This window comes from Heptranchias perlo, chromosome 7 (assembly GCF_035084215.1).
Source record: "Heptranchias perlo isolate sHepPer1 chromosome 7, sHepPer1.hap1, whole genome shotgun sequence".
Lineage (NCBI taxonomy): Eukaryota > Metazoa > Chordata > Chondrichthyes > Hexanchiformes > Hexanchidae > Heptranchias > Heptranchias perlo.
In genome coordinates this window covers 62,864,272-62,889,801 of record NC_090331.1, presented here as the reverse complement: position 1 = coordinate 62,889,801, position 25,530 = coordinate 62,864,272, and the positions used below count along the sequence as shown (strand labels likewise).

At 43.2% G+C, this 25,530-nt stretch overlaps 1 protein-coding gene across 1 annotated transcript in view; it reads right to left on the bottom strand.

Moving 5' to 3' along the window:
• Positions 1-13,034, bottom strand: part of LOC137323783 (collagen alpha-1(III) chain-like) — a 79,281-nt gene extending 66,247 nt beyond the window's left edge. The window contains exons 1-2 of the mRNA XM_067987706.1: positions 12,879-13,034; positions 3,977-4,179 (exon numbers count right to left, since the gene is read on the bottom strand). Of these exons, the coding sequence (XP_067843807.1) occupies positions 3,977-4,179; positions 12,879-12,960 (285 nt within the window). The 5' untranslated portion in view covers positions 12,961-13,034. The remainder of the gene's footprint in view (positions 1-3,976; positions 4,180-12,878) is intronic.
• Between the last annotated feature and the right edge of the window lie 12,496 nt (positions 13,035-25,530).

Sequence of the window (25,530 nt, the reverse complement as noted above, 5' to 3'; positions counted from 1 at the left end):
TTTATTTTAATCACAATCCACATACTGTAAAACACACACACACACACACACAGCCGTATAAACAACAATGGACAGCAAGCGATGGACTATAATCTAACTGAAATAGCCCAACGATGTAAACTATGAGAGCAAACAAGTAGTTTGAGTCCTAGGATTAAATTATTGCCTTTGAAAATATTAACGCATTTTAAAATCCTTAAATCACTCATAAATCCTGATAACAATGGAAACCCTTCATATTCAATAAGGATTTATGCAATAAGCACAAAAACTCACATCCCTTTTTTCCACCATTTCTTTTTATTGTTAATGTATCTCTAATTTCAGCTGGATCATTTTGGTTACTGCCAGGCAGTTTGTGCTGTGAGTATCCACTCAATGATCAAGCCATCTCCTACTGGCCAGATAGCTACATCTGCAGTCTAGATTAAGTGCAAACTAAGTCACTTTGAAGAGAGAACCATATGAAGAGAAATTTGGATTGTTCCAACCTCATAGAATATCTAACTTTACACAGCTGTGCTATTTTCCAAAGGAGATGCAACCATATAACTCAGATAGGTTGTCTCTAATGGAGTGGAAATTGGTAAACAAGAATCTCATTCATTTACCCAGTCCAGGACTGGAGTATGGCTGATATAACTAATTTGTTGCTCTTACTGTTTTGTGCCGACATGCAAGTTTTAAAGCCGATTTTAAGTTTTTGAAGTAAAGTGACAGGTGAAAGCAAAACAGTGTGTTCATAAATGTGTTCACATTTTTTGACATCTGATAGAGAAATGACCTAGTTAATCACAGGGACATTCTAGCCTAGATTTGCCGATCTTACGGGAATCCCACTGGATTGGTGGCAGGGTGGGCTTTGTGTTTGCTTGTCAGCATGAGTATTGACATTGGCGAACTTCCAGGTCAGGTTCATTATTTTCTTTTGGTGTGCTCCCAGTAGTATTCCCACTGTCTGCTTTGGGTTTGGTGAAGAGGAAGGAAATGGCTGTGGCACCTGCTGCAGTGTAAATGGCCAACAGTCTCTGGGCTGAAATAAATGTTAAATTTTTTGGCCTAGTGCAGCCAATCGCAGAGATTAGACTAGGGTGGCCCATTTAATTTTTAAACCCCTTCCCTCCGCTGCCTCAGCAATGCTGGATGCCAGGAATGTAATGGAGTTCCTAACATCCAGTGTTGGTACAGTGTTAATAATGGGAATTATGTCAGATGACGTGTTATTTGAATACACCTGACTACTTATGGGCAGACGTATTCAATGTCCCCTGTCACTTCCAGTGGAAAATCCCAGATGTACCCACAAATGGAATAGCTCTCTGCCGCCTTTCCTACTCCCACTCATCCTAATACCACCTGAAAATGCAGTCCTCCATATCCAATATTCATACCTAGCATATCAATTATAAATACGCTTATGACAAGCTGTAAAAAGGTGGCTAATGCCAGTTGATCTTTCTTATATAATGTACATAATCTAATTTGTTTAGTGTTAAAATGTTGGAAAGTTCTTGATAGTTCTATTCGTTGTTTGGTAACCTTGGCACGTAACAACCCAATCCGTGTATTATCCATATGCCCTCTACAATCAGATATGTGAATTCTTTGCACACTTTTTATATACAAAAGTGAGACTGATCAAATAAACTACACTGAAAAATAAATTGCCTTGGTTGAATGGAAGAATCCATTTAAAATGTTGAGTTCCTGATGTCTCTTAATCAATGTATTAATTTGTTACTTAGCAATAAACTGTAACATGATAATTGCTTTTTTTGGTGTTAAGGACAAGTTCAGATTCTTTCCCCACCCCCAGAAAAAAACTAATCTAGGGTTTCGATTGGTTGGTCCTGATATTGAATACTTTGGTTGATTTGATATCAGTCAATTGAAGCCTCTAAAATGAAGATGATTGGCAATATTATTAACAGATTTAACATTTTGAACAATGCCAGACAAATTTACAAGAATAAAGAGTTACTGGAGATGCAATATTTTGGCAAGAAGGAAAGTAATGAAAACTCAGCACCTAACTGCAGTTGATTGTCATTTAATCATCCGCCTGGTCTGTAATATTTTAAAATGATACTCTTGCAATGAATAACATTTGATACCATTGTTGGTGCCTTACAGAAATGACTTCACTGATAAAAGCATGCCTGTGATACTTATGTCCTTTTTGATTCATAAAATAACCAACTTAACACATTATCAGTGATACTAGATAGGATAAAAATAGATAAAGAGGAGGAATTTAAAAGATTGGCAGTACTCAAAGTGGAAAAGTCACCTGGTCCAGATGGGATACATCCTAGGTTACTGAGAGAAGTAAGGGTGGAAATTACGGAGGCTCTGGCCACAAATCTTCCAATCCTCCTTAGGTATAGGAATAGTGCCAGAGGATTGGAGGATTGCTAATGTTACACCCCTGTTCAAAAAAGGAGAAAGGGATAAACCCAGCAATTACAGGCCAGTCAGCCTAACGTCGGTGGTGGGGAAACTTTTAGAGACAATAATCTGGGACAAAATTAATTGATACTTGGAAAAGTATGGGCTAATAAATGAAAGTTAGCACGGATTTGTTAAAGGACAATCGTGCTTGACTAACTTGATTGAGTTCTTTGATGAAGCGACGGAAAGTGTTGGTGAGGGTGGTATGGTTGATGTTGTGTATGTGGACTTTCAAAAGGCATTTGGTAAAGTATAATATAATAGACTTGTAAGCAAAATTGAAGCCCAAGGGATTAAAGGGACAGTGGCAGCATGAAAAGAAAATTGGCTAGAGGAGAGAAAGCAGAGAGTGGTGGTGAACGGTTGTTTTTCAGACTGGGGGGATGTATACAGTGGTGGTCCCCAGGGGTCAGTATTAGGACCACTGCTCTTTTTGATATATATTAATGACCTGGACTTGGGTATAGAGGATATAACTTCAAAGTCTGCAGATGACACGAAACTTGGAAATGTAGTTAACAATGTGAAGGATAGTAATAGACTCCAGGAGGACATAGACAGACTGGTGAAATGAGCAGATACATGGCAGATGTAATGTAATGCAGAGAAGTGTGAAGTGATACATTTTAGTAGAAAGAATGAGGAGAGGCAATATAAACTAAATAGTACAATTTTAAAGGGGGTACAGGAACAGAGAGACCTATGGGTGCACATACACAAATCTTTGAAGGTGGCAGGACAAGTTGAGAAGGCTGTTAAAAAGCATATGGGATCCTGGGCTTTATTAATAGAGGCATAGAGTACAAAAGCAAGGAAGTTATGCTAAACCTATATAAAACACTGGTTAGGCCTTCCCAGAGTAGTGTGTTCAATTCTGAGCACCACACTTTAGGAAAGATGTCAAGGCCTTAGAGAGGGTGCAGAAGAAATTTACTAGAATGGTACCAGGGATGAAGGATTTCAGTTATGTGGAGAGATCGGAGAAGCTGGGGTTGTCCTCCTGAGAACAGAGATGGTTAAGGGGAGATTTGATAGAGGTGTTCAAAATCATGAACTGTTTTGATAGAGTAAATAAAGAGAAACTGTTTCCAGTGGCAGAAGGTTCGCAAAGAACACAGATTTAAGGTGATCGGCAAAAGAGCCAGGGGCGACATGAGGAAACATTTTTTTATGCAGCGAGTTGTAATGATCTGGAATGCATCCCTTTCAAAAGGGAATTAGATAAATACTTGAAGGGAGAAAAATTACAGGACTATGGGGAAAGAACAGGTGAATGGGACTAATTGGATAGCTCTTTCAAAGAGTCAGCACAGGTACAACGGGCCGAATGGCCTCCTCCGATGCTGTACCTATTATGATATGATCACTAGTACTGACGATTTGAATTAATTTTTAAAATATAAATTCTCTTTTCTTTACATGCAAAATTTCATTTCAATTTCATACTTGGTGACAAAATGAGGCAGTGGCTGAAATGCTAACATTTAGCAAAGGATTCAAAATAAAGTAATGAAAAGATTCCTACAGCGAGTTTTATTAGCTGGATTTTGTTTGGACACACAGGGCAGCATTCTCCATCCAATAGCCCTGGATCCAGGCAGTCTGCTTCTTGACAGATTATCTCATCACAGAAAATGCTTCCGTTATTACAAAGACAGATTCTGCAGAGCTCCGGTTTCCAAATATCTCTGTCATTGAATGTCTGGCCATCCTGTACACACAAGCCAGCTGAAAAAGACACAATTTTTAAAAATCATGTATTACAATAAGCTTAGAACAAGACATATCTACAATTTCACAGAATTAATACTTGACATACATTTAACAATCCATAATTAAGGCACATTGGGGTAGATTTTGACTTTTCGACAGTGTAAAACAGGTGATAGGGAGTCGGCAGCCCGTTTTACATCTCTCCTCATTTTTATTTGACTTGAATGGAAATAAAAATCAAAGTCAAAATTACCCGTATTGAGTGCTATATGCCCTTTTGTTTTGCACTATATCTGTTCTCAATTGATTCCTGCCCACTGCCACCTTAACTGGGCCATTTTTTGAGGTGCTGAGGTGCCTGCCTGCCTGACTCAGGCAAGAGCTTCATTAATACATGCCAATAGTGTCCATTGATATCATTAGATCCCCAATAGCATTTTAACAGCCTACTGATTGGGGCACCCAGCATAGATACCCCACTTAGTAAAATCTGATGGGGAAGAAGAGGAGTTCCTCTAAGGTATGTCAAAAACTTTCCTTAATGGGGCGAGGTGGAGCAGGAGTGCTCCTGCAGGCCCCACAAGAAAAGTCTGCACCTCTGCTGCCCTGAGGTTCTCTCTTTTCCAGCCCACGAAATGACCCAGATCCACCCCCCATGACTTGCTTTGGTGCCAACAGGCAGCCTCCTGGCTCGCTGGCGGCATGCAAATAAGTCCTGTGAGTTGAAATAGCCCTGGCCTCAAACCGATGACATTGGATAGGTTTGATGCTTGACTCACCCCCCCCCGCCCACCCAAAAGAAGCTCCTGGTTAAAATCCCCCCTTTGTTCTTGAGTTTGGTACTTTTGCAGAGCATTAGTAAAGGGGAAACATCTTGCTTAATCTTTCTCACATTACTTACTTGATCTTGTCAGCACTGAAACACTTGCTAATGGTTCAGTCTGCATTATGCTTAAGGCCAGGAATTATCAAAGGGAAGGGACTAGGTGGAGCCAGAAAATTGCTGTGGATATAGTAGCATGGATACAGCCAATTAATTTTCATGACTTCCACTATATCATACCAGACCCTCAAGCAGTTAATTCTTTGAGTCCATCAATTGAATTTTATTAATTATAGATTACATATAGCAATTAGCACCACTACTGACCGAGCTGGCCGAGTCCTGAAGGACATAGCTGCCAGACTGGGCATGCGGCAGGTGGTGAGCGAACCAACACGAGGGAAAAACTTACTTGACCTCGTCTTCACCAATCTACCTGTCGCAAATGCATCTGTCCATGACAGTATTGGTAGGAGCTACCACCGCACAGTCCTCGTGGAGACGAAGTCCCGTCTTTGCACTGAGGACACCGTCCAACGTGTTGTGTGGCACTACCACCGTGCTAAATGGAATAGATTCAGAACAGATCAAGCAGCTCAAAACTGGGCATCCATGAGGTGCTGTGGGCCATCAGCAGAAGCAGAATTGTATTCCAGCACAATCTGTAACCTCATGGCCTGGCATATTCCTCACTCTACCATTACCAATAAGCCACGGGATCAACCCTGGTTCAATGAGGAGTGTAGAAGAGCATGCCAGGAGCAGCACCAGGCGTACCTAAAAATGTGCCAACCTGGTGAAGCTACAACTCAGGACTACATGCATGCTAAACACTGGAAGCAACATGCTATAGACAGAGCTAAGCGATTCCACAACCAACAGATCAGATCAAAGCTCTGCAGTCCTGCCACATCCAGTCGTGAATGATGGTGGACAATTAAACAACCAACAGGAGGAGGAGGCTCTGCAAACATCCCCATCCTCAATGTTGGCGGAGTCCAGTACGTGAGTGCAAAAGACAAGGCTGAAGTGTTTGCAATCATCTTCAGCCAGAAGTGCCGAGTGGATGATCCATCTCGGCCTCCTCCCGAAATCCCCACCATCACAGAAGCCAGTCTTCAGCCAATTCGATTCACTCCATGTGATATCAAGAAACGGCTGAGTGGACTGGATACAGCAAAGGCTATGGGCCCCAACAACATCCCAGCTGTAGTGCTGAAGTCTTGTGCTCCAGAACTAGCTGCACCTCTAGCCAAGCTGTTCCAGTACAGCTACAACACTGGCATCTACCTGACAATGTGGAAAATTGCCCAGGTATGTCCTGTCCACAAAAAGCAGGACAAATCCAATCCGGCCAATTACCGCCCCATCAGTCTACTCTCAATCATCAGCAAAGTGATGGAAGGTGTCGTCGACAGTGCTATCAAGCGGCACTTACTCACTAATAACCTGCTCACCGATGCTCAGTTTGGGTTCCGTCAGGACCACTCGGCTCCAGATCTCATTACAGCCTTGGTCCAAACACGGACAAAAGAGCTGAATTCCAGAGGTGAGGTGAGAGTGACTGCCCTTGACATCAAGGCAGCATTTGACCGAGTGTGGCACCAAGGAGCTCTCGTAAAATTGAAGTCAATGGGAATCAGGGGGAAAACTCTCCAGTGGCTGGAGTCATACCGAGCACAAAGGAAGATGGTAGTGGTTGTTGGAGGCCAATCATCTCAGCCCCAGGACATTGCTGCAGGAGTTCCTCAGGGCAGTGTCCTGGGCCCAACCATCTTCAGCTGCTTCATCAATGACCTTCCCTCCATCATAAGGTCAGAAATGGGGATGTTCGCTGATGATTGCACAGTGTTCAGTTCCATTCGGAACCCCTTAAATAATGAAGCAGTCCGAGCCCGCATGCAGCAAGACCTGGACAACATCCAGGCTTGGGCTCATAAGTGGCAAGTAACATTCACGCCAGATAAGTGCCAGGCAATGACCATCTCCAACAAGAGAGAGTCTAACCACCTCCCCTTGACATTCAACGGCATTACCATCGCCGAATCCCACACCATCAACATCCTGGGGGTCACCATTGACTAGAAACTTAACTGGACCAGCCATATAAATACTGTGGCTACGAGAGCAGGTCAGAGGCTATGTATTCTGTGGCAAGTGACTCACCTCCTGACTCCCCAAAGTCTTTCCACCATCTACAAGGCACAAGTCAGGAATGTGATGGAATGCTCTCCACCTACTTGGATGAGTGCAGCTCCAACAACACTCAAGAAGCTCGACACCATCTAAGATAAAGCAGCCCGCTTGATTGGCACCCCATCCACCACCCTAAACATTCACTCCCTTCACCACCGGCGTACAGTGTCTGCAGTGTGTACCATCCACATGATGCACTGCAGCAACTCGCCAAGGCTTCTTTGACAGCACCTCCCAAACCCGCGACCTTTACCACCTAGAAGGACAAGAGCAGCAGGCACATGGGAACAGCACCACCTGCACGTTCCCCTCCAAGTCACACACCATCCCGACTTGGAAATATATCGCCGTTCCTTCATCGTCGCTGTGTCAAAATCCTGGAACTCCCTTCCTAACAGCACTGTGGGAGAACCTTCACCACACGGACTGCAGCGGTTCAAGAAGGCAGCTCACCACCAACTTCTCAAGGGCAATTAGGGATGGGCAATAAATGCCGGCCTCGCCAGCGATGCCCACATCCCATGAACGAATAAAAAAAAATTAAATTTTGGATGACATTACCAGTGAGCTCATTAAAATATATTAGCATCTAACATTAAAACTGCTTTCATGGCATATGATAGGCTCAGTCGTCCTTAATTTAAAGAGGCCTGTCTTTAAAGCGGAGATTATAGTCACCAGATCGCTGCCTATAATTTGTGTCTTGTGTATTTCCAATTGGGCGGAGTGTTGGTACAGGAAGCACATGATGACATCAGGCAGGACTTTATTTTAAGATGTTACTTTAATTGAAATGAAGCATAATGAGTTCAGTTTTCAACTGAAATCTGCTCAGTGTTGATCATACCCCCATAAAATGGGCATCCATGGTTGCTAGGTTCTGTCCTGAAAGCAGTGACAAGGTAAAGAGGAACAGATTATGTTGGATTAGTACTTTTGACGCCTGCAGTATGAGAATATTTTTAGTGGGTTTTCTTGTGCCTTTTTTGGGTGCTCCTTATGTTAAAAGTGTCTGTGCTAAGAGTTTTGCAGCTGCCATTTTCATTTTATCCAATTTGAAATTTGGACCATGGGGATTCCAATGGGAATATCACCCTATTGATGTTAGTTAGAGGAGGAAAAGGAGGAGGAGCAATAGAAGGATTCCAGGCAGGTGGTGTTGCATCAGAGGCAGTCTGCCCATATCTACCACTACCTCAGAATCTAGATATGCAGACAGAGATGCACTTGCCTGGAGTCACTGTTGTTTTAGGCTGATATTAGGGTCTTTTCTGAGAGAGGGACTCTGCTGCAGATTTCCCTTCTTGTCCCTGGAGGGCTGCAGTGCTGCAATGCTGTCCCTGACCACCGCACAACTATGAGTAGTAGATTATTCCACACTCGCCCTCACTTATTGACGGTGGGTTGACACCTACTCCTATGATAGTATAAATGATCTGTCTTCAGAAAGCACCCTCCTTTTAAATGCAACACTGTGAGATTGGAATCCTTAGACTCATTGACACGATTGGAGTGGGTTGTCCTTTTGGACAGCTGGTCCCTGCTTCTCCAGTCACATCAGCACCTCTGTGCATCACTTGATGCACCTTCCAGTAACTCATCATCTAACTCCAAGAGCATGGATATATCTGAGATGGTGTTTGCATGGGTAGGAGTGGGTCTTGTGAATGTTGCATTTTCTGGCCTCTGTGGCCTGCAGCAATATCCTAGGGCTCACAGAGTGAAGATAGAAGATGACTGTGGATCAAAAAGCTTCCATTATTACAACCCTTCAATTATGGAATCATAGAAAATACAGAACAGAAGGAAGCCATTCAATGTATTGCATCTGTGCTACTAACTCTTCAACCAGAGCTATTTACTTTAATCACATTTCCCTGTCCTTTCGGTTATCCTTTTACATCACTTCCTTTTCAAATATTTATCCAATTCTCTTTTAAATGATGTTATAGGTTCTAAATTTACTTGCTGTGCCCAGCATTTTATCATTGTGGCAATGGCTTAATTGTACTTTGCGGAATGAAAATTGGGGTGGGATCTGTTTCCATTGGGTTTCTGCCATATTTATCTAGTGGTGTAGTATTCATTTTTGTTTGCTTGCTCCTTCATGTGAGAACTCATTTAAATTTATGAAAATCGCAGAAACTTGCTATGCCAAAATCCAGTGATTTACATTGACATTGCACCCAGTGTCAGTGACACCAAGGTAATAAAAAGGTGTACCTGTTCCCAGAATCAGTGTTACAACAAAGTTACAACTCGCAACTGAAAATTGCAAATGACTTTTACAGCCTGCAATGATGAAGGAAACTCCATCAATCTACCAAAGCAAAATACGTAGAATGAACTTTTCGATATTGTGGTCACAAACTTCTTCTGTTTTCCACCAGATTGGAAATTGGAAGTCGGATGGAAGATTGATTTTTGACTTGAATTGTCTGCATCATTTTTACTTGGCGAAACTTACACAGTCAATTTGTGAATAACAAGATCCCACAAACAGCAATGAGATGATTTACCAGATAATGTGTAACAGGGATGTTGGTTGCAGGATAAATATTGGCTAGAACACCAGGCAAACATCACTGCTCTTCAGAGTGCTATGGGATTTTTACATCCTCCTGAAAGGGCAGATAGGACCTCAGTTTAACACCTCATCTGAAAGATAGCACCTCCAACAGATGTTAGTGAACTCAACACAAACGAGCTCATTTGCAAAGAATAAATGGTTTGTTTATTTAGGGCATTCTCTTTAATCTGGCCTTTACACTCACTAAAGTGTCATCCTAGTTTATGTGCTTAAGTCTTTGGAGTGCAGCTTGAACCTTCTGACTCAGAGGTATAGAGTGATATCACTGAGCCAAGGCTGACATTTTCAGTGAAGAGAACCTACCACCCCTACCCTGTCTGGACTATATCTGACTCCAGTCCAACAATAAATGGTTGACTCTTAATGCCTTTAGGGCAACTAAGGATGGGCAATAAATTTTGGCTTACCATTGCTGCCCATACCCCAAGAACAAGTAATAAAAAAGACACAAAGGGCTGAATGGTCTTCTTTTGTGCTGTATTTTTTCTATTATGCTTTAAAAGCAGAAAAAGAATCATATCTGATCATTGGCTTGGCACCAAGCCAACAGACAAGTGAAAATGGTCTGAGTGCTCTGTACATGAACCTAATGACTGTGAGCTAGATGGTTGAATGGCCATTTCTCATTCTCATTCCTACATCCTTATGTTCTTATATATTTATAATAAGTCAATTACCTTTCCCTTATATATTTTATAACGTTTGGACCACAGAGTTTGCAATTACACCATAATACATTTCAACAAGCAACAGCCTTGGGTCAGTGAGTATAAAGGCCAGATGAAAGAGAATGCTGAGTTCACTAACATCTATACTGTAAGGTCAATAAATGGATTTTGTTTTACACTCAGCTATCCACATTTATAAACAATCACCTTGGTGGTTTTCAGTTGGCTACAGCTATGAACGATCCAATTATCTGACTGAACATAACATGAAACTGTAAAAGTTACTAGCATTGTCATTACTGCCAAAGCTTTAGCAGGAGTGTTTAAAACAGAAATTGTCTAAAATTCAAGAATGTGTGCCTTGGTAAAATAAATCAGTTCCACCAACACAGTTTCCACAACTTATTAAATTAGCAATTTGGCCACAGGAAGTGTTATAATGTTTATTACAGCTGCAATCTGACTACTAAAGTTAAAAGAATAAATAGTAAAATACATCAGGGTAAGTTGACTGATTCCTTGCTCCAGTGGGAAGATGAGCTGAAAGGGAATGTGAACCAGAGAATTAACGCTTTGAGGGGGAAATTGATCTTGGGCGGTCATAGTGAGAAATCCCCTCTCTTATTTTCCTTTCCCTTGCTATTGCTTTCTGATTGTTTTCTAAACAGGCCTTAGATCAATTCATCAACATGGATGCTTGCATCCAGCTGCCACTGATGTGACATCACAACAGCTGCTTCTGCTCCTGTAGTTGTTGAATTATTATGCGTTTAAACTTCATTATTTAACTATTAGAAATAATTCAAAAATCAATACAAAAATATATTGCTAAATTGCCTAGAGTGAGATAGGATTTCCAGCTGCTAACTTAGTAGGTTTAGCTTTTTGAAATTGTTACAGAGGCAGCAATACACAAAGGCAGCTTAGCAAAGTGTCACCTCATGCCTCACCACAAATAACCCACAAAAAAAGTTTAGTAAACCCAACATTACAAAAAATAAAAATATGGTCAGTTCATGCCTTGTAACAATTCATTAAAGATCTATCAACAATTCAGAACGGAATATTCATTTTTTTGAAGTCAGAGCCGTCAAGCTGCTCATCTGCACTGTGTATGCACAAGCTGGACCAGGTATATAAATGTGAGTATAGTATTCATGACAGATTTGCAAACTGGAACAATCATTGAATCATTTTAATCAGATAAATATGAAAACCACCATATTTAAAACATAATGGTGTTCTAAGGCACAGTACTTTATTATATAAAATCGCTGCTATGAGAACAGTAGGTTGCCTGGTCATGCTTGCAATTTCTACATTGATGTCTCAAACTTATCAGGTCTTCAGAAGATAAATATATAAATTGCATATAAAGATGCAAAGAAATCTGGAGAAAGAGTCAAGAATAATCTCTGCTACTTTTGTACATCTCCTACCAGTTCGCGCAAAAGTGGCACTGTTACTAAAAGAATATATATATTATATATATATATACATTTTATAAACTATATTATAATCATATATTAAATGATTCAGACATAAATATCTTAGAATGTTTAAGATGAATGTGTGTTTTCTCTCGCCAAAATCCTGTATTTTTCCAGATTAATGTCCCAGTATCTGAATTTACAGTTGTTTTATTTGTGCTAAATGGGAAGTGGAAATATATTCTTTTTCTGCATTTGTTGTTTTTACCAGCAAACCTTTAATCATCTAATCTGTCCTTCTCCTGCACTATCATGATGCTCATTAATTAATGTTTTATTCTAAGTCACTCATTTAGATGGGAGATTTTGAACTCTGTCAAATGCTTACTTGTTACAAAAGTAATTTAAGTACGAGGAGTGAAAGCTTTTAAAAAGTAAAGTTGTTAAGTGAAGCTGAAATCTCTGCCAATGGAAGCCACTTTAATTTTTTTGTTACTGGGATGTCCTCCAAAATATGTATCCTAAATTCATTTGTACATTGCTTAATGAGGCTTGGTCTAAAACTGACCGTATGAATCAGAGTAATTATAATGAAGTAACACCAATTAAAGAACACTGTAGCAAGGGTCATGCCTGGCTCTGTGAGCTGATTAATTTATATAATTTCAAACTATATTTACTTGACAACTGTGCTAATTATCAACTGCTTAAAGGTTGCCTAAATAAAGAAAGTAAGTTTGCTTGAAATGACTTTGCAGATATTGTTTAAATTGGATGCATAATCTAAAGAATTGTTGAACAGTATTTCATCCTGTTTTATGACTGATGGGCCATTAATGATGTTATTATCAACTAAAATAGATAACTGTATACTAGAAAATATATTATTTTACAAAAACAAATAAAGTAATTTTGTTTTTCTAAGTTAATATACAATGATTGGATCTTTGATTTAAATTATCTGTTTAATAACGTTTGAATAAAAAAGAATTCAGAATGACACTTACCTATTTCCTGTTGTACTACTGATAAAGATACCTGTATTATGACAAGAAGGAGAAAAGTTCTCAAATGCACAAAACTCTCCATGTCTAAATATTAGACACAGGTCTCTGTGCAAATCAAAGGGCAAGTAATTCTTAAGACACTAACATCAAGTCAATTTGTCCCTTTTCGCTTCAGCACCAATTGCAGCTCAAACTGCGAACTCTCGTCTGCTGGTAATGCTTTAAATAGAAATACTGTTGGCAACTCTCGCTTTCTTGCCTCTTCCCTGAAAACCATGCCTCAATTTGAAATCCTTATTACATATTATAGTGATTGCTCATGGGTCATAAGTAAGAAAGAATAAACTTTATGATTTATTGCTTCACGTTTGTTGAAACTCAAGTGTCTTATCTTTGTTTCAAACTTTTAACTTGTCACATGTTTGGAAAAGAAAAAACATATGATGCCAAAATAACAACAACTGCTGAATAGTTAAATATTCTGTTTAATCCTTGAATATGCTTTTAGACTTTCCCAAAATATGTTTAGACAGCATGATCTATTTAGTAATGAATGATTTTGCTTTGCATGTGACTTCAGTCATATTGCCTGTAGTCCAGTATCTGTCAAGTTGAAACACGGTTTTACTAAACTGTTTGTCTATCATAAATTTATTAATTATGGATATTATCCATTCTGTTAAGCATCTATAATCTTCATAATTCCTCTTGAAAGGCTTTAGAGTCATTTTGATGGTAACTATATTGATTAAATGTGGAAAGCCTAACTTGATAATGTTACCAGTTGTCTGGTAAATGTAGGTTGAAAAGATATAAATTCAGCAGTTCTCTAAGCCAGGAGTGATCTTTCTATTTATACTCTTTTACTTTGGGAGAGAAATTCAACTCACAGCCATCTGTTTTGCAACCAGAAATTGAAAATTGGTTTTGCCGGCGGGAGTGGTGGTGATGGTGTTGGGGCCACCATGGCTGCTCCAGTTGACATCCAAGCCTGCCCTATTCCATATTGAGGAAGGTCTGTAAATGCGTGAGCAGCCCGCTCAATTGAAACAGATGTAAGGCTGCTTTACTATGCAGATCAGGGTCCTATTCCGGTTGTAGGACCACAGTGCAAAATTCAGGTCCAAATGGGTGGAGCCCATTGCATGGCTTATGATCTATCTCGTTGTAGCAGGTCTTGAATGGCCTAACCAGCAGCCCTTAAAGGGACCACTGGAGGCCAGTCCAAAAATGGCCTGAAGGCCTTTTCAAAGTTATATTTTTGTGGACCCTTAAAGGAGTAGGTGTGGTCCGCCTGGCTCCATTAAAGTCCTGTGGGCCACTATCGGCCAAGGCTGTCTCTCCTTGGCTTTGTCTCCACCTCCAACAGACCTAAACATGACGCGATGAAAACTCCAGTGGTGGAGAGCTTTGGGAACCGTAGGTCCAAAGTCACCTGTAATGCCTTAGCATGCTACACTTACTTCTAGTTTGATGACATTGATGTAACCTTGTTTGTAACTGTGAACTTAGTTTCCCTCCGTAATTATCAGTTAAGCACATATATATAGATCAGGGGGAGTCTTCCAAAGGTTCAGTGCAGTGGCTTGGCTGTTGTAATGTAAACACACAGTGCCAGCAACGCAGATACTTGGTGGCAACACAAAAAAAAAGATACTTGGTGGCAATTTTAGAAAATGTTCATTTTGGACACTTCATTTGATGCATTTCTCAGCATCTTGCAGTAGAATGTATTACATTCTTTAGTAACAAATGTAGAAGTGGGTGCACTGCAAAAGAAAAATACCGCACTGCTTACTGGCTAGAGAGAAAACTCCCTTGGAAGTAAATAAACTGAACCCAAAGTCATTAGAGCCTGTGCAGCTGATTCTTGAGTAACTAATTGGTCAATGAGGTTGCTATGTATCAGTGTCAAGAGGAACAGGGCCTCCTTCCTTGCTCATCTCAATTTCAATTGGCAATTCCAAAAAGTGTACATACATATCAATCTAGGATTTAGTAGCAACTGACCAGCAAAGTCGGAAAAATACAGAAGCAACCCCCAAAAAGCTATGAACCCAAGAAATACCCTGATATGTGAAAACAAGTAGACCTTTGTAATTTAAGCTATGCTTTCGATTTTATTGGAGGAAAAAAAATGTAAGTAATTAAAATCCTGAAGAGGGAAATCCAAATGTTGAAAGCAAAAAAATAAGGGATCCTCACCTCTGCATATGGTTCGGAGCTTCAGTTCTCATGAGTACAGGGGGGTGATTTTAACTTTGGGTAATGGTGTCAAATGGGTGATATCGAATTAGCCACTCATTATCTACCATATACGATTTTCCTTTCCATTGAAGTCAAGCAAGGGGAAATCTGGGAAGGTGTATAATGGGCGGTTAATTCGATGTTGCCCATTTTACACCATCAACCAAAGTTAGAATTAATCCCCAGGAGTTCCCACCTACAGTGTGCAATCAGGCATTCCTTCTAATAATGGCAGTAATGGGGAACAGCATGGAGAGGAGATGGGTCAGTCTATTAGTGGCAGCAGCTCTCAGGGACCAATGTTGTTATAAGAAACATAAGGCAGCGTTTTCAGAGGTTGAAAACTTAGCAGATGCTTCTTTCTTGAAATTTGACGTGGGTATATGGTGTATACCCCGATTTCACTCTTACAAAAATACAACAGTGTTACCTCCTAGTCGTTTCTTGTAGCAGTGACTTAGGGTCCAACTTTGCTCCTTCCCTAACAATGGTAGTGGTCCTATAGGAAATAACAAGGTTAGGAAACACAGTTTGCAGGCGAACCCTCATATTCGATCAATCAGTCACCAGCCTGGAGAAGAGAGCTTAACAAAATATGATCAAAAATCTGTGTAGCTGCTGCATAGATAAATTATATTAAAAAAATTATAAAAGCAGATTCCTCAAAAGCTCTAATTGTCATTTCCTATAGGGTGCACTGTGTCTCAATAAAAGAAGCAATCTTCTTTCACCAGCTGAGAAGTTGGGAGAGCATAAACAGTGAACAGCTAAGATAAACAGACACAAGAAGGTCTCAAGTTCACTCCCCAGAAGACACGGCTGAGTTAGCTGATCTCAGCCAGTACAATAGCAAGAGTGCTCCAATTGGCTTCAGTATCCCTGGGTTAATCAGTCAGTATTCCTGATCATTATTTAGCATCCCTGTTGGAATTGCACACAATAAAATGTCAATTGAGAACCGAATCAGGCTCAGCCGTGACGTTCCTGCAAGTGATTAGCCTACAGATACAATTTAGCACTTCTGGTGTAGATCTTCATGGGGTGGAAGTGTACATCAGGAGTTTGGACAAGATGGGGAGCATGCCCCTGTCGCAACTCATAGGATTTTCCATCCACTGACCTCCATGCCTGAACTTCTGCTCTCATCATATGGAGCTCTGCACTAAGGACAGTAAATTGTAAAATTGGCCCTTTACTGTTTATACAAATATTTGAAGAATGACTCTTAGACGAGGTACTGGAGGACAATGAGCAACTGTGGAACCATATCCCGGCAGTGAATCAATCACTTTGTGGGTAGGGTTGGTGGGGTGGGGGGCAGTGGGGTTGCAGGGGAAAGGAAATTGGCAGAAAAAAAGAAAAACACAAATACTTTGTGAGTGATCATTCCCAATGGTTTAGTATTAATGCTCAGAGATGTCCCTATCCAGCTCAGGAAATAAATGCTGCAAAATGTCTGATTGTTTTACATTATATGCTGAGTGTGTTCTTTGTCACTCAATAGTTCTGCAAAGATGGTCTCTGAGTGTAGTTAATCTAGTCTTGTGTGACAAATTCCTGAGATGAATTGAATTGAGCATTAGGTGCTGTATAACAAGATAACAAAGGTAATACCAATGTCAGTCCCAGAATGTCCTTATGACCTGAAAGTGACAATCCTTCTTGGGGGAAGATAGGGTTGGAAGATAAGCAGTGTCTCTGTGGGAATCACGTCCGGAATTTGCCGCTCTCTATACTTTGTATATCTTCCATTACAAAGCTTGCACATTTCATTTTTTGTGGCCCACAATGAAGAAATGCTTGGAGTGCTTCATTCTTTATCCATATTGGGAAATACAAATTTAAACATCTCAGTTGCATAATTTTTTACTTTCCTTTGCATGTTCTCATTATTTTGGCACAAAACACTTCATCAAATAGTCTCGTTTTTCCACAGAGTTTTGTCTTTGCATATTCTGCAGTTGTGAGTTCCATTTTATATCCCATATTTTACAGAAATTATTTTAAGCTGAATGTTGTGGTGTTTTCTGAATTGAAAGTAACAAAGACCTTCTCTGCATTTACATTTTATTGATGCTTTTTGTGATTTTTAGATGAGGGGTATTGGTGATGGGAATTGGAATAGAGTGTTACATTTTCCATTTTGTGCACCGTTAATTCTACGGTCTCTCTGAGTGATATTGTCAAATATTATAAACATGCAAAGAAGAGAGGCCTATTACAAAAAGTAAATTAAATAAACAATACCACATTGTACATGTACATTTACTATCCTCTTCAACAGTAGATGAAAGAGGAACAAAGGTAATACCAATGTCAGTCCCAGAATGTCCTTATGACCTGAAAGTGACAATCCTTCTTGGGGGAAGATAGGGTTGGAAGATAAGCAGTGTCTCTTTGGTATCAAGTTGGCTGCAAGGTGACATGCCTGCCAGTGGGAGATTGGAACTCAGTTGGGGCTCGAATTTAGCAGGCCTGCGGGTTCCCAGCGGGTGGTCCTCCGGGAGCGTGGAAAACGCGGACGGGTAATTGTGCGCGTCCCCCACGCGATCGCGGGATAATTGGACCCATTAAGGCCTGCTTCCGGGTTCTGCGCTCCCCAGCTGCGTGCCGGCCGGCTGCGCATGCGCAGTACCGTCGACGCGATGTAGGAGCTCCAGTTAAAGGGGCAGTCTCCCAAAGCCCCTCCTGCTGCAAGCAAGAGGTCTGGGAGAATGGCTCAACAAAGGGGAAAGGCTGCGCCCCGTTTTTCAGATCTGGCACTGCAGCTGATGCTGGAGGGCGTGAGGAGGAGGAGGGAAACACTCTTCCCTGAGGATGGGCGCAAGTTCCCTGCCGCCGCAACCAGGAAGGCATGGGCAGAGGTGGCGGCGGAGGTGAGCAGCAGGGGCAACACCCCAAGGACTTGGGAGCAGTGCCGCAAGCGCTTCAATGACCTGACTAGGTCTGGCAAGGTGAGTACACCAACGCACCCTCCCACATCCCGTCCCCACCATCACGCCAAGCAGATCACAACCCCCTCCTGCACAGCCACCACTGCGCTCCATCAGCAATCCTCACAGCCACTCATTCACCATCCTCGCCGTGCACGCAAGTACCCACCGTCCCTGACCCCACCCGAACACTACCACACACCCCAATCCCCATGCAATGGGATGGGCACGTGGCCCACACTTCCTCCCATCCGTTCCGCGCCACGCTCAACCCAACCACACCGATGCTCGATGCGTCTCACGATGCAAGACGCACCCACTCACACATCTGTGTTTTGCCTTCACAGGAGAAGAGGCGCAAGAACAACCGCGAAAGGGCACGCACCGGAGGTGGGCCGCCGCAAGTGGTGGAGCTCACCGACGCAGAGGTGGAGGCGCTCGACCTCGCCCGCACGCGACATTGCCTGTCGGTGGCCGATGGCGAGTGTGTCGCTGCCGAAACGGCCGGTAAGGGAAAGCTGACACTCAACACCCATGATCGCGAGTGACCGTATCATCACCTGCCATCAGGCGCACTGTCAAGTTGGTCCACATGCCTCAAAGTGCCCTCTGTTCTCTTGCAAGTCCGTCTTTGGATCAAGCGAGCGTGGAGGGCGATTCCTCAGAGGACATGGCGGTCTCTGAGGGTGCATCGTCACATCAGAGCCAACCATCCACCAGCGCAGAGACACGCACCTCGGTGGGTCCCCCTCGCCAACTAGTTGGGGTAGCACTTGGTGAGTCACTGCGCACGAGTGAGCATGAGCAGACCCTGGTGGCAGGGGCAGCCGCGGAGGGTCCGCGACGGAGGGAGCACTCATCTCCAGGCTCTGCTCAGCCGGACCCAGATGCTGAACCCAGGGGGCCACCAGAGAAAAGGAGAGTCGTCGAGGGCCACCAGCTAATTGCTGAGGTGCTGGCAGAGGTGCCGCGCGCATTGTCCACAATAGCGCAGGCGATGGAGGAGTCCACCTCCTGCATGTGGGCATTGGTGGTGCAGGCACAGGAGGGTACCGGCGACACAGTGTCGCGGGTAGGTGCGGGACTGTCTGCGGTGGAGGACAGCCTGGCCTCCCTCGAGCGTCACGCACAGCTCCACTTCGAGTCCTTGCAGGCCCTCACAACGTCTGTACGGATTCAGGGTGAGCAACATTCCGACGCCACCAACAGGCTGAGGGATACACTAGGGGTGGCCTTGCAAGGCCTCACACATGCCATCCAAACTGCCGTCCAGAAGGGTGGAAGGGGTGATGTGGGCCGAGGCCAAGAGAGGGATGATGGTGACCGGGGACATGGAAGCGGGGACGCCTCTCAAGGCGTCCCCACGTCCCACCCGTCGCCCACCTCTCGACCAGCACCCGCAATGGTGCCTCCTCTCCAGGTGGCCGAGTCTGCCCCTGCCCCGGTGCAGGAGGAGTAGTCTGTGGAGGTGCCCTCACGGGCACCGAAACCCAGGGGCCGTCCGCCAAAAGCATCTACCCGGTCAAGGCAAGAAGACGAGCAACCTGCCACTACCTCTGCTGGAGCCACAGGGGTAGCACCACGTAGGGGTTCCCGGAGAAGAATTCCAAAGGCCTTATAATCACAAAGGGAATACACCAGGGTGTTTATTATTTTGTACTTTGTTTCTTAAATGATGTCACATTCCAGATATTAAATAGTCTATTCTCACCACTCCTGCCACCTCTCGTCCATTCTTCCGCGGCTTGTGCAATAGTTGCGTTCCGTGGAGGCCATCATGACGGCGAACACCTGCTGCCACCCATTGGGCACACTGCTGTGGGTGCAGGATTACTGGCAGCACTCTTCAGTGGAGGGGGCTGGTATGGCCGCTCGCATGTGCAGGTGAGGAGATGCGAGCGCATCGCAGTGTCTGACTCTAGGAGAACCGTTGACGTATGAGTGCGTCCCTGGCCTGGCGACCATCCCGGTGAGTCGCGGCTCGGCGCATGGGTCGTCCAACATCCTCGGGCGCGTCCTCCTCCTGCTGTGCAGGTGGGTGTGCCGCAGCACCGTGTTGGGGGGCCCCACCTCTCCGAGGCGGACGGCGTGGACTGCGAGGCTGCTGGGGCTGGTCATCCTGTTCGTCCTCCGACGATGTCAACGCACCACCCATCTGGCAGGTGTTGGTCTGAGGGGTTGTGCAGGGTAGGTGGGTGGGTCCTCGGACTGGGGCTGCGGTTTCGTGTCGGTCTGTCCTCTGGCTTGGCGGGGGTTGGTGGAGGGCAGGGGTTGCCCTATGTGACGCGGTGGCCTCCTGCGTGGGTGAGGGCGCTCCCCCGTGGAGCGCACCTTGGCACCTGCCACAGGCTGCTGGCTGCAACACGCCTGGTTTGAAGGGTCCTGTTTCCCCCAGTGTGGGAAACTGACTGCTTTGAACGTAAAATCCCACACTTCCTCTTTTGACAGCTGCTTCAGCTCATTAACTGACCTCAACAAGCAAGTTAAGTGCTCTCAAGTGGAACCCCGCTGGCTTTAATTGCCTGCGGGATTCCCACCAGTGGGGCTTGCGCGCGCAGCCCCGCACGTCAGCGCGGTACCCGGAAGTGGCCGGGATTTCGTCCGAATCCGGTCACGTGATCGGAGATCGGAATTTTCGGGGCCCCCCCGCTGGAAACCCGCAGGTAACCCGACCCTAAAATCGAGCCCTTGATCTCTGTGGCAGATTCAACAGTCTGATATTTTAGCTAAGCAGATCTGCAGTACTGCAGAGCACTGTTGATGATTAACTAGTCAACCCTGCTCCTTCTAAGCCCAGTGGCTAATGTACTGGAAAGGACCCGCTTTTCTTCTTTGTACCAATCGAGGGTTGTCGCCTCTGTACACCGTTGCTTTGAACTCTTGTGAGAAATGGAGTTCTTGCCTACAGTATACAGAGGCATCAATCCGGACCATTTGTGCTGGAAGCACACAGAGAAGGGGTAGAACCTGACTGGTGCACTAGACTCAGGTAGCAGTGAGCACCGAGAAATGGATGCCAAAGAGAGGGGCGATGAGAGAAAGCATGGCAAGGGAAGGAGAGGGGTGTAGCGGGGAAAGATGCAAGAGAAGGGGAGTGGGCATAATGCATGGCGAGGGCAGAAATGAATAAGGAGGGGGGAAGTAGTTTGCATTGAAAAAGGGGGTGGACAAGATGGTAGTGAAGGGGGTAGTGGACAATGGTGAAGGGAAGAGGAAATCAAAGGGGTGAGGGAAGGAGAAATCAATGACAATGAAGGGGGATAGAAATGGATAGCAATAGAGGTAGAAGGAAAGTGAATGGTAATTAAGGGTAGAGGGAAGGGAGCAGAAGCTCTGAGCAGTGCTCTAAGATGGGAAGATGGGGGAGGAAGCAGAGTACAAGCATTAACTGGCAGGGAGTGAGGTGAGACAGTGCATGAACTGGGAGCGAGGGAAGGTTACCATGTTGAATAGAAGAAGGGCACTAACTTAACTAGAGAAACATATTAAGTTGAATTGACAGGAGACAGGGGGGAGAGTGTTAAAATAAACTGGAAGGGTTGGAGAAGATAATGGCTTAGGTTTTCCACCTCTCCTCTCCCAATTTTTGGCTTACATAAGGGCAGGCGGAGGAGAAAAGCAACTCAGGGATATGTTCCGCTGCATCTTTGCCTGCTCACTGTTTCCTGGTGGACAGTCTTGTTGGCTGAAACTACTGTGGATGGCCTTATGAGGGTGGATGCATGGAAAATACATGCAAATAAGGAAAACACAACCTCCACTGTGTTTCCCGCCATTTGCACTCTTTGAATACTGGATACAAGAGCTGCCTGTTATGCACTGGTTCCAAGTGTTCAAAAATTGGTAGAAGGGAACCCAGAGCAAAAATTGAAGTGGGATCTATGAGGCCTTATTGGTAAAATTCACATTTTTTAGGTACAAATAAACCAATTTACAGTCAGCATCATGTCAGCTACCCTTTTCTCCCACGGTGCCTCCCTGAGGCTGCCGCAAAATATCTCCAACGCCCCCATGGCAGGACTCCCGGAAGACCCCTTCTCCTGCATGTAAATGACTGCAGGTTAGAAGTGCAACCAGGATAAGTGGGGCATCTCCATGGTGGGTGGAGGACCCACACTGCCAGAGGTGCGTCCCGATCAAATTGGACATGGGAAGCCTCTGTGAAAGGGTGGGAGTTGGATTCAGTGCATTTACTCTGTGAACTAAGTCCAGAGGGATAGAGTGCTTTTTTGAACTGGGATAATGGCGGCGGTGATGGTGTTGGTGGGTGGTTGGGGTGGAGACGTTGTAGTTGCATTTACATGAATAACTGCTAAGGTAACTTTGGGGAAGTAATGGTCTGGTTAGTCTGTTGAAACTCCAAATGTCAGTTTGTTTTTCCTTTTTTGAAAATTAAAAATATATTAATTGTGAAGTATAAAAGTGCTTAAAATGAATCTCTTCCTGACACCTCCCCCATCCTTACCCCTATACCCTTAGTCAGAACAGCTCTTCTCTCCCCCTCCACTTTCTACCCCACTCCCTTTCTTCCTCTCAGTCTTTGTCTTCCCTCCTGTCCCTATCCCCTGCCTCCTCCACTCGCACAATCACCTTCCTGCCTGTCCATTCCCATTCTTCCCCTTCTCTTCCTTTTTCCCTGTACCAAATGCCAAACATTGGTACAATGCTACATTGCAAAGTAATACTGCATCATGGCACTACACTGTTTCATACCACACTGATGTGGGACTTGGAGAATGACTGGGATAAGTTATGAGATAAATTGCGGGGAGCTCGATCTTTTTTTAAATTGGAAAAGGTTAAGAACAGATACAATTCAGCTACTTATATATATGAAAGGAATTTATCAGCAACATATATTTATATAGTGTACTTTACAATCAGAAAGGGATATCAGAACACTTTATAGAGCTGTGGAAAACGATGTATGGTAAGCAGGAAGGAAAACAGAAAACAGTCAGAATGTAGGGTAGAGGCTGAATTTAGGAGTGATTTGTAGAATATGAAAAATCCTTTGTGCAGAACCAGCTGCAAATAGTTAGATATTACAAGATACCTTAAAGGCTTTGTAAAATATAATCTATAATAAAAAATAAAAATTATATTTAATTTTTTTATTGTTCATATAAATTAATAAATTGATGTAGATACTTTTTTCCAGAATATGATGTTACTGTGGTTGATCAGAGCATTCTGAAAAGTTTTGTCCCTCAAGGAAGCAAGGGCCAGATGGTCCGAGATGGGAATCAGTACTAACAGTTACAGTATTATAAACAGCATCCTCCCCCCCATCATCTCTGTCAGAGCGTACAAACAAAAGAATGCAGTAACAAATAGGGTCCGGGTTAAGAAAAAATGGTAATAAGACAAATAAGGCCATAGTACAAAAATTTTTTTAAGATGTCTAAAAATGTTAAAAAGACAAATCTAAAGGCACTATATCTGAATGCACGAAGCATTCGAAATAAGGTAGACAAATTAATAGCGCAAATAGATATAAACGGATATGATATAATTGCGATTATGGAGACATGGCTGCAGGGCGACCAAGGCTGGGAGCTGAATATCCAAGGGTATTCGATATTTAGGGAGGACAGGCAAAAAGGAAAAGGAGGTGGGGTAGCATTGTTAGTAAAGGATGAAATCAGAGCAATAGTGAGAAAGGATATTGGCTCAGAAAATCAAGATGTAGAATCAGTCTGGGTGGAGTTAAGCAGCACCAAGGGGCAGAAAATAATGGTGGGAGTTGTCTATGGGCCTCCAAACAGTAGTGGTAATGTAGGGGACGGCATCAAACAGGAAATTAGAGATGCATGTAACAAGGGTACTACAGTAATCATGGGTGACTTTAATCTACATATAGACTGGCCAAACCAAATTAACAATAATACTGTGGAGGATGAATTCCTGGAGTGTGTACGAGATGGTTTTTTAGACCAGCACGTTGAGGAGCCAACCAGGGAACAGGCTATCCTAGATTGGGTATTGTGCAATGAGAAGGGGTTAATTAATAATCTTGTGTGGGAACGTTTAGGGAAGGGTGACCATAACATGATAGAATTCTTCATTAAGATGGAAAGTGAAGTAGTCCAATCCGAAACTAGGCTCCTAAATCTAAACAAAGGAAACTACGAAGATATGAGGAGTGAGTTGGCTATGATAGATTGAGAAGCTTCATTAAAAGGCATGACGGTGGATAGGCAATTGCTAACATTAAGGAACAAATGCATGAATTGCAACATTTATGCATTCCTTTCTGGCGCAAAAACACAAAAGGAAAAGCAGCCCAACCATGGCTAACAAAAGAAATTAAGGATAGTATTAGATGCAAAGAGGAGTCATATAAAGTTGCCAGAAAAAGTAGCAAGCCTGAGGATTGGGAGCAGTTTAGAATTCAGCAAAAAAGGACCAAGAGATTGGTTAAGAGGGGAAAAATAGAGTATGAGAGTAAACTTGAAAGGAACATAAAAACAGACTGTAAAACCTTCTACAAGTATGTAAAAAGAAAAAGATTAGTGAAGTCAAATGTAGGCCCCTTACTGTCAGAAATGGGAGAATTTATAATGGGGAACAAGGAAATGGCAGATCAATTAAACAAATGCTTTGGTTCTGTCTTCATGGAAGAAGACACAAATAACTTCCCAAAAATGCTGGGGAACCAAGGGACTAGTGAGAAGGAGGAATTAAAGGAAATTAGCATTAGTAAAAAAATAGTGCTGGAGAAATTAATGGGACTGAAAGCCAATAAATCCCCAGGGCCTGATAATCTGCATCCCAGAGTACTAAAAGAGGTAGCCATGGAAATAGTGGATGCATTAGTTGTCATCTTCCAAAATTCTAGTGATTATGGAACAGTTCCTGCAGATTGGAGGGTGGCAAATGTAACCCCACTATTTAAAAAAGGAGAGAAAACAGGGAACTACAGACCGGTTAGCCTAACATCAGTAGTAGGGAAAATGCGAGAGTCTATTATAAAAGATGGGATTCGACAAAGTCAACATGGATTTATGAAAGGGAAATCATGTTTGACAAACCTACTGGAATTTTTTGAGGATGTAACTGGTAGAATAGATAAGGGAGAACCAGTGGATGTGGTGTATTTGGATTTTGAGAAGGCCTTTGATAAAGTCCCTCATAAGAGGTTAGTGTGCAAAATTAAAGCACATGGGATTGGGGGTAATAAATTGGCATGGATTGAAAATTGGTTAACAGACAGGAAACAGAGAGTAGGAATAAATGGGTCTTTTTTGGGGTGGCAGGCGGAGACTAGTGGGGTGCCACAGGGATCAGTGCTTGGGCCCCAGCTATTCACAATATATATCAATAATTTGGATGAGGGAACCAAATGTAATATTTCCAAGTTTGCTGACGATACAAAACTAGGTGGGATCGTGAGTTGTGAGGAGGATGCAAAGCGGCTTCAAAGCGATTTAGACATGTTGAGTGAGTGGACAAATACATGGCAGATGCAG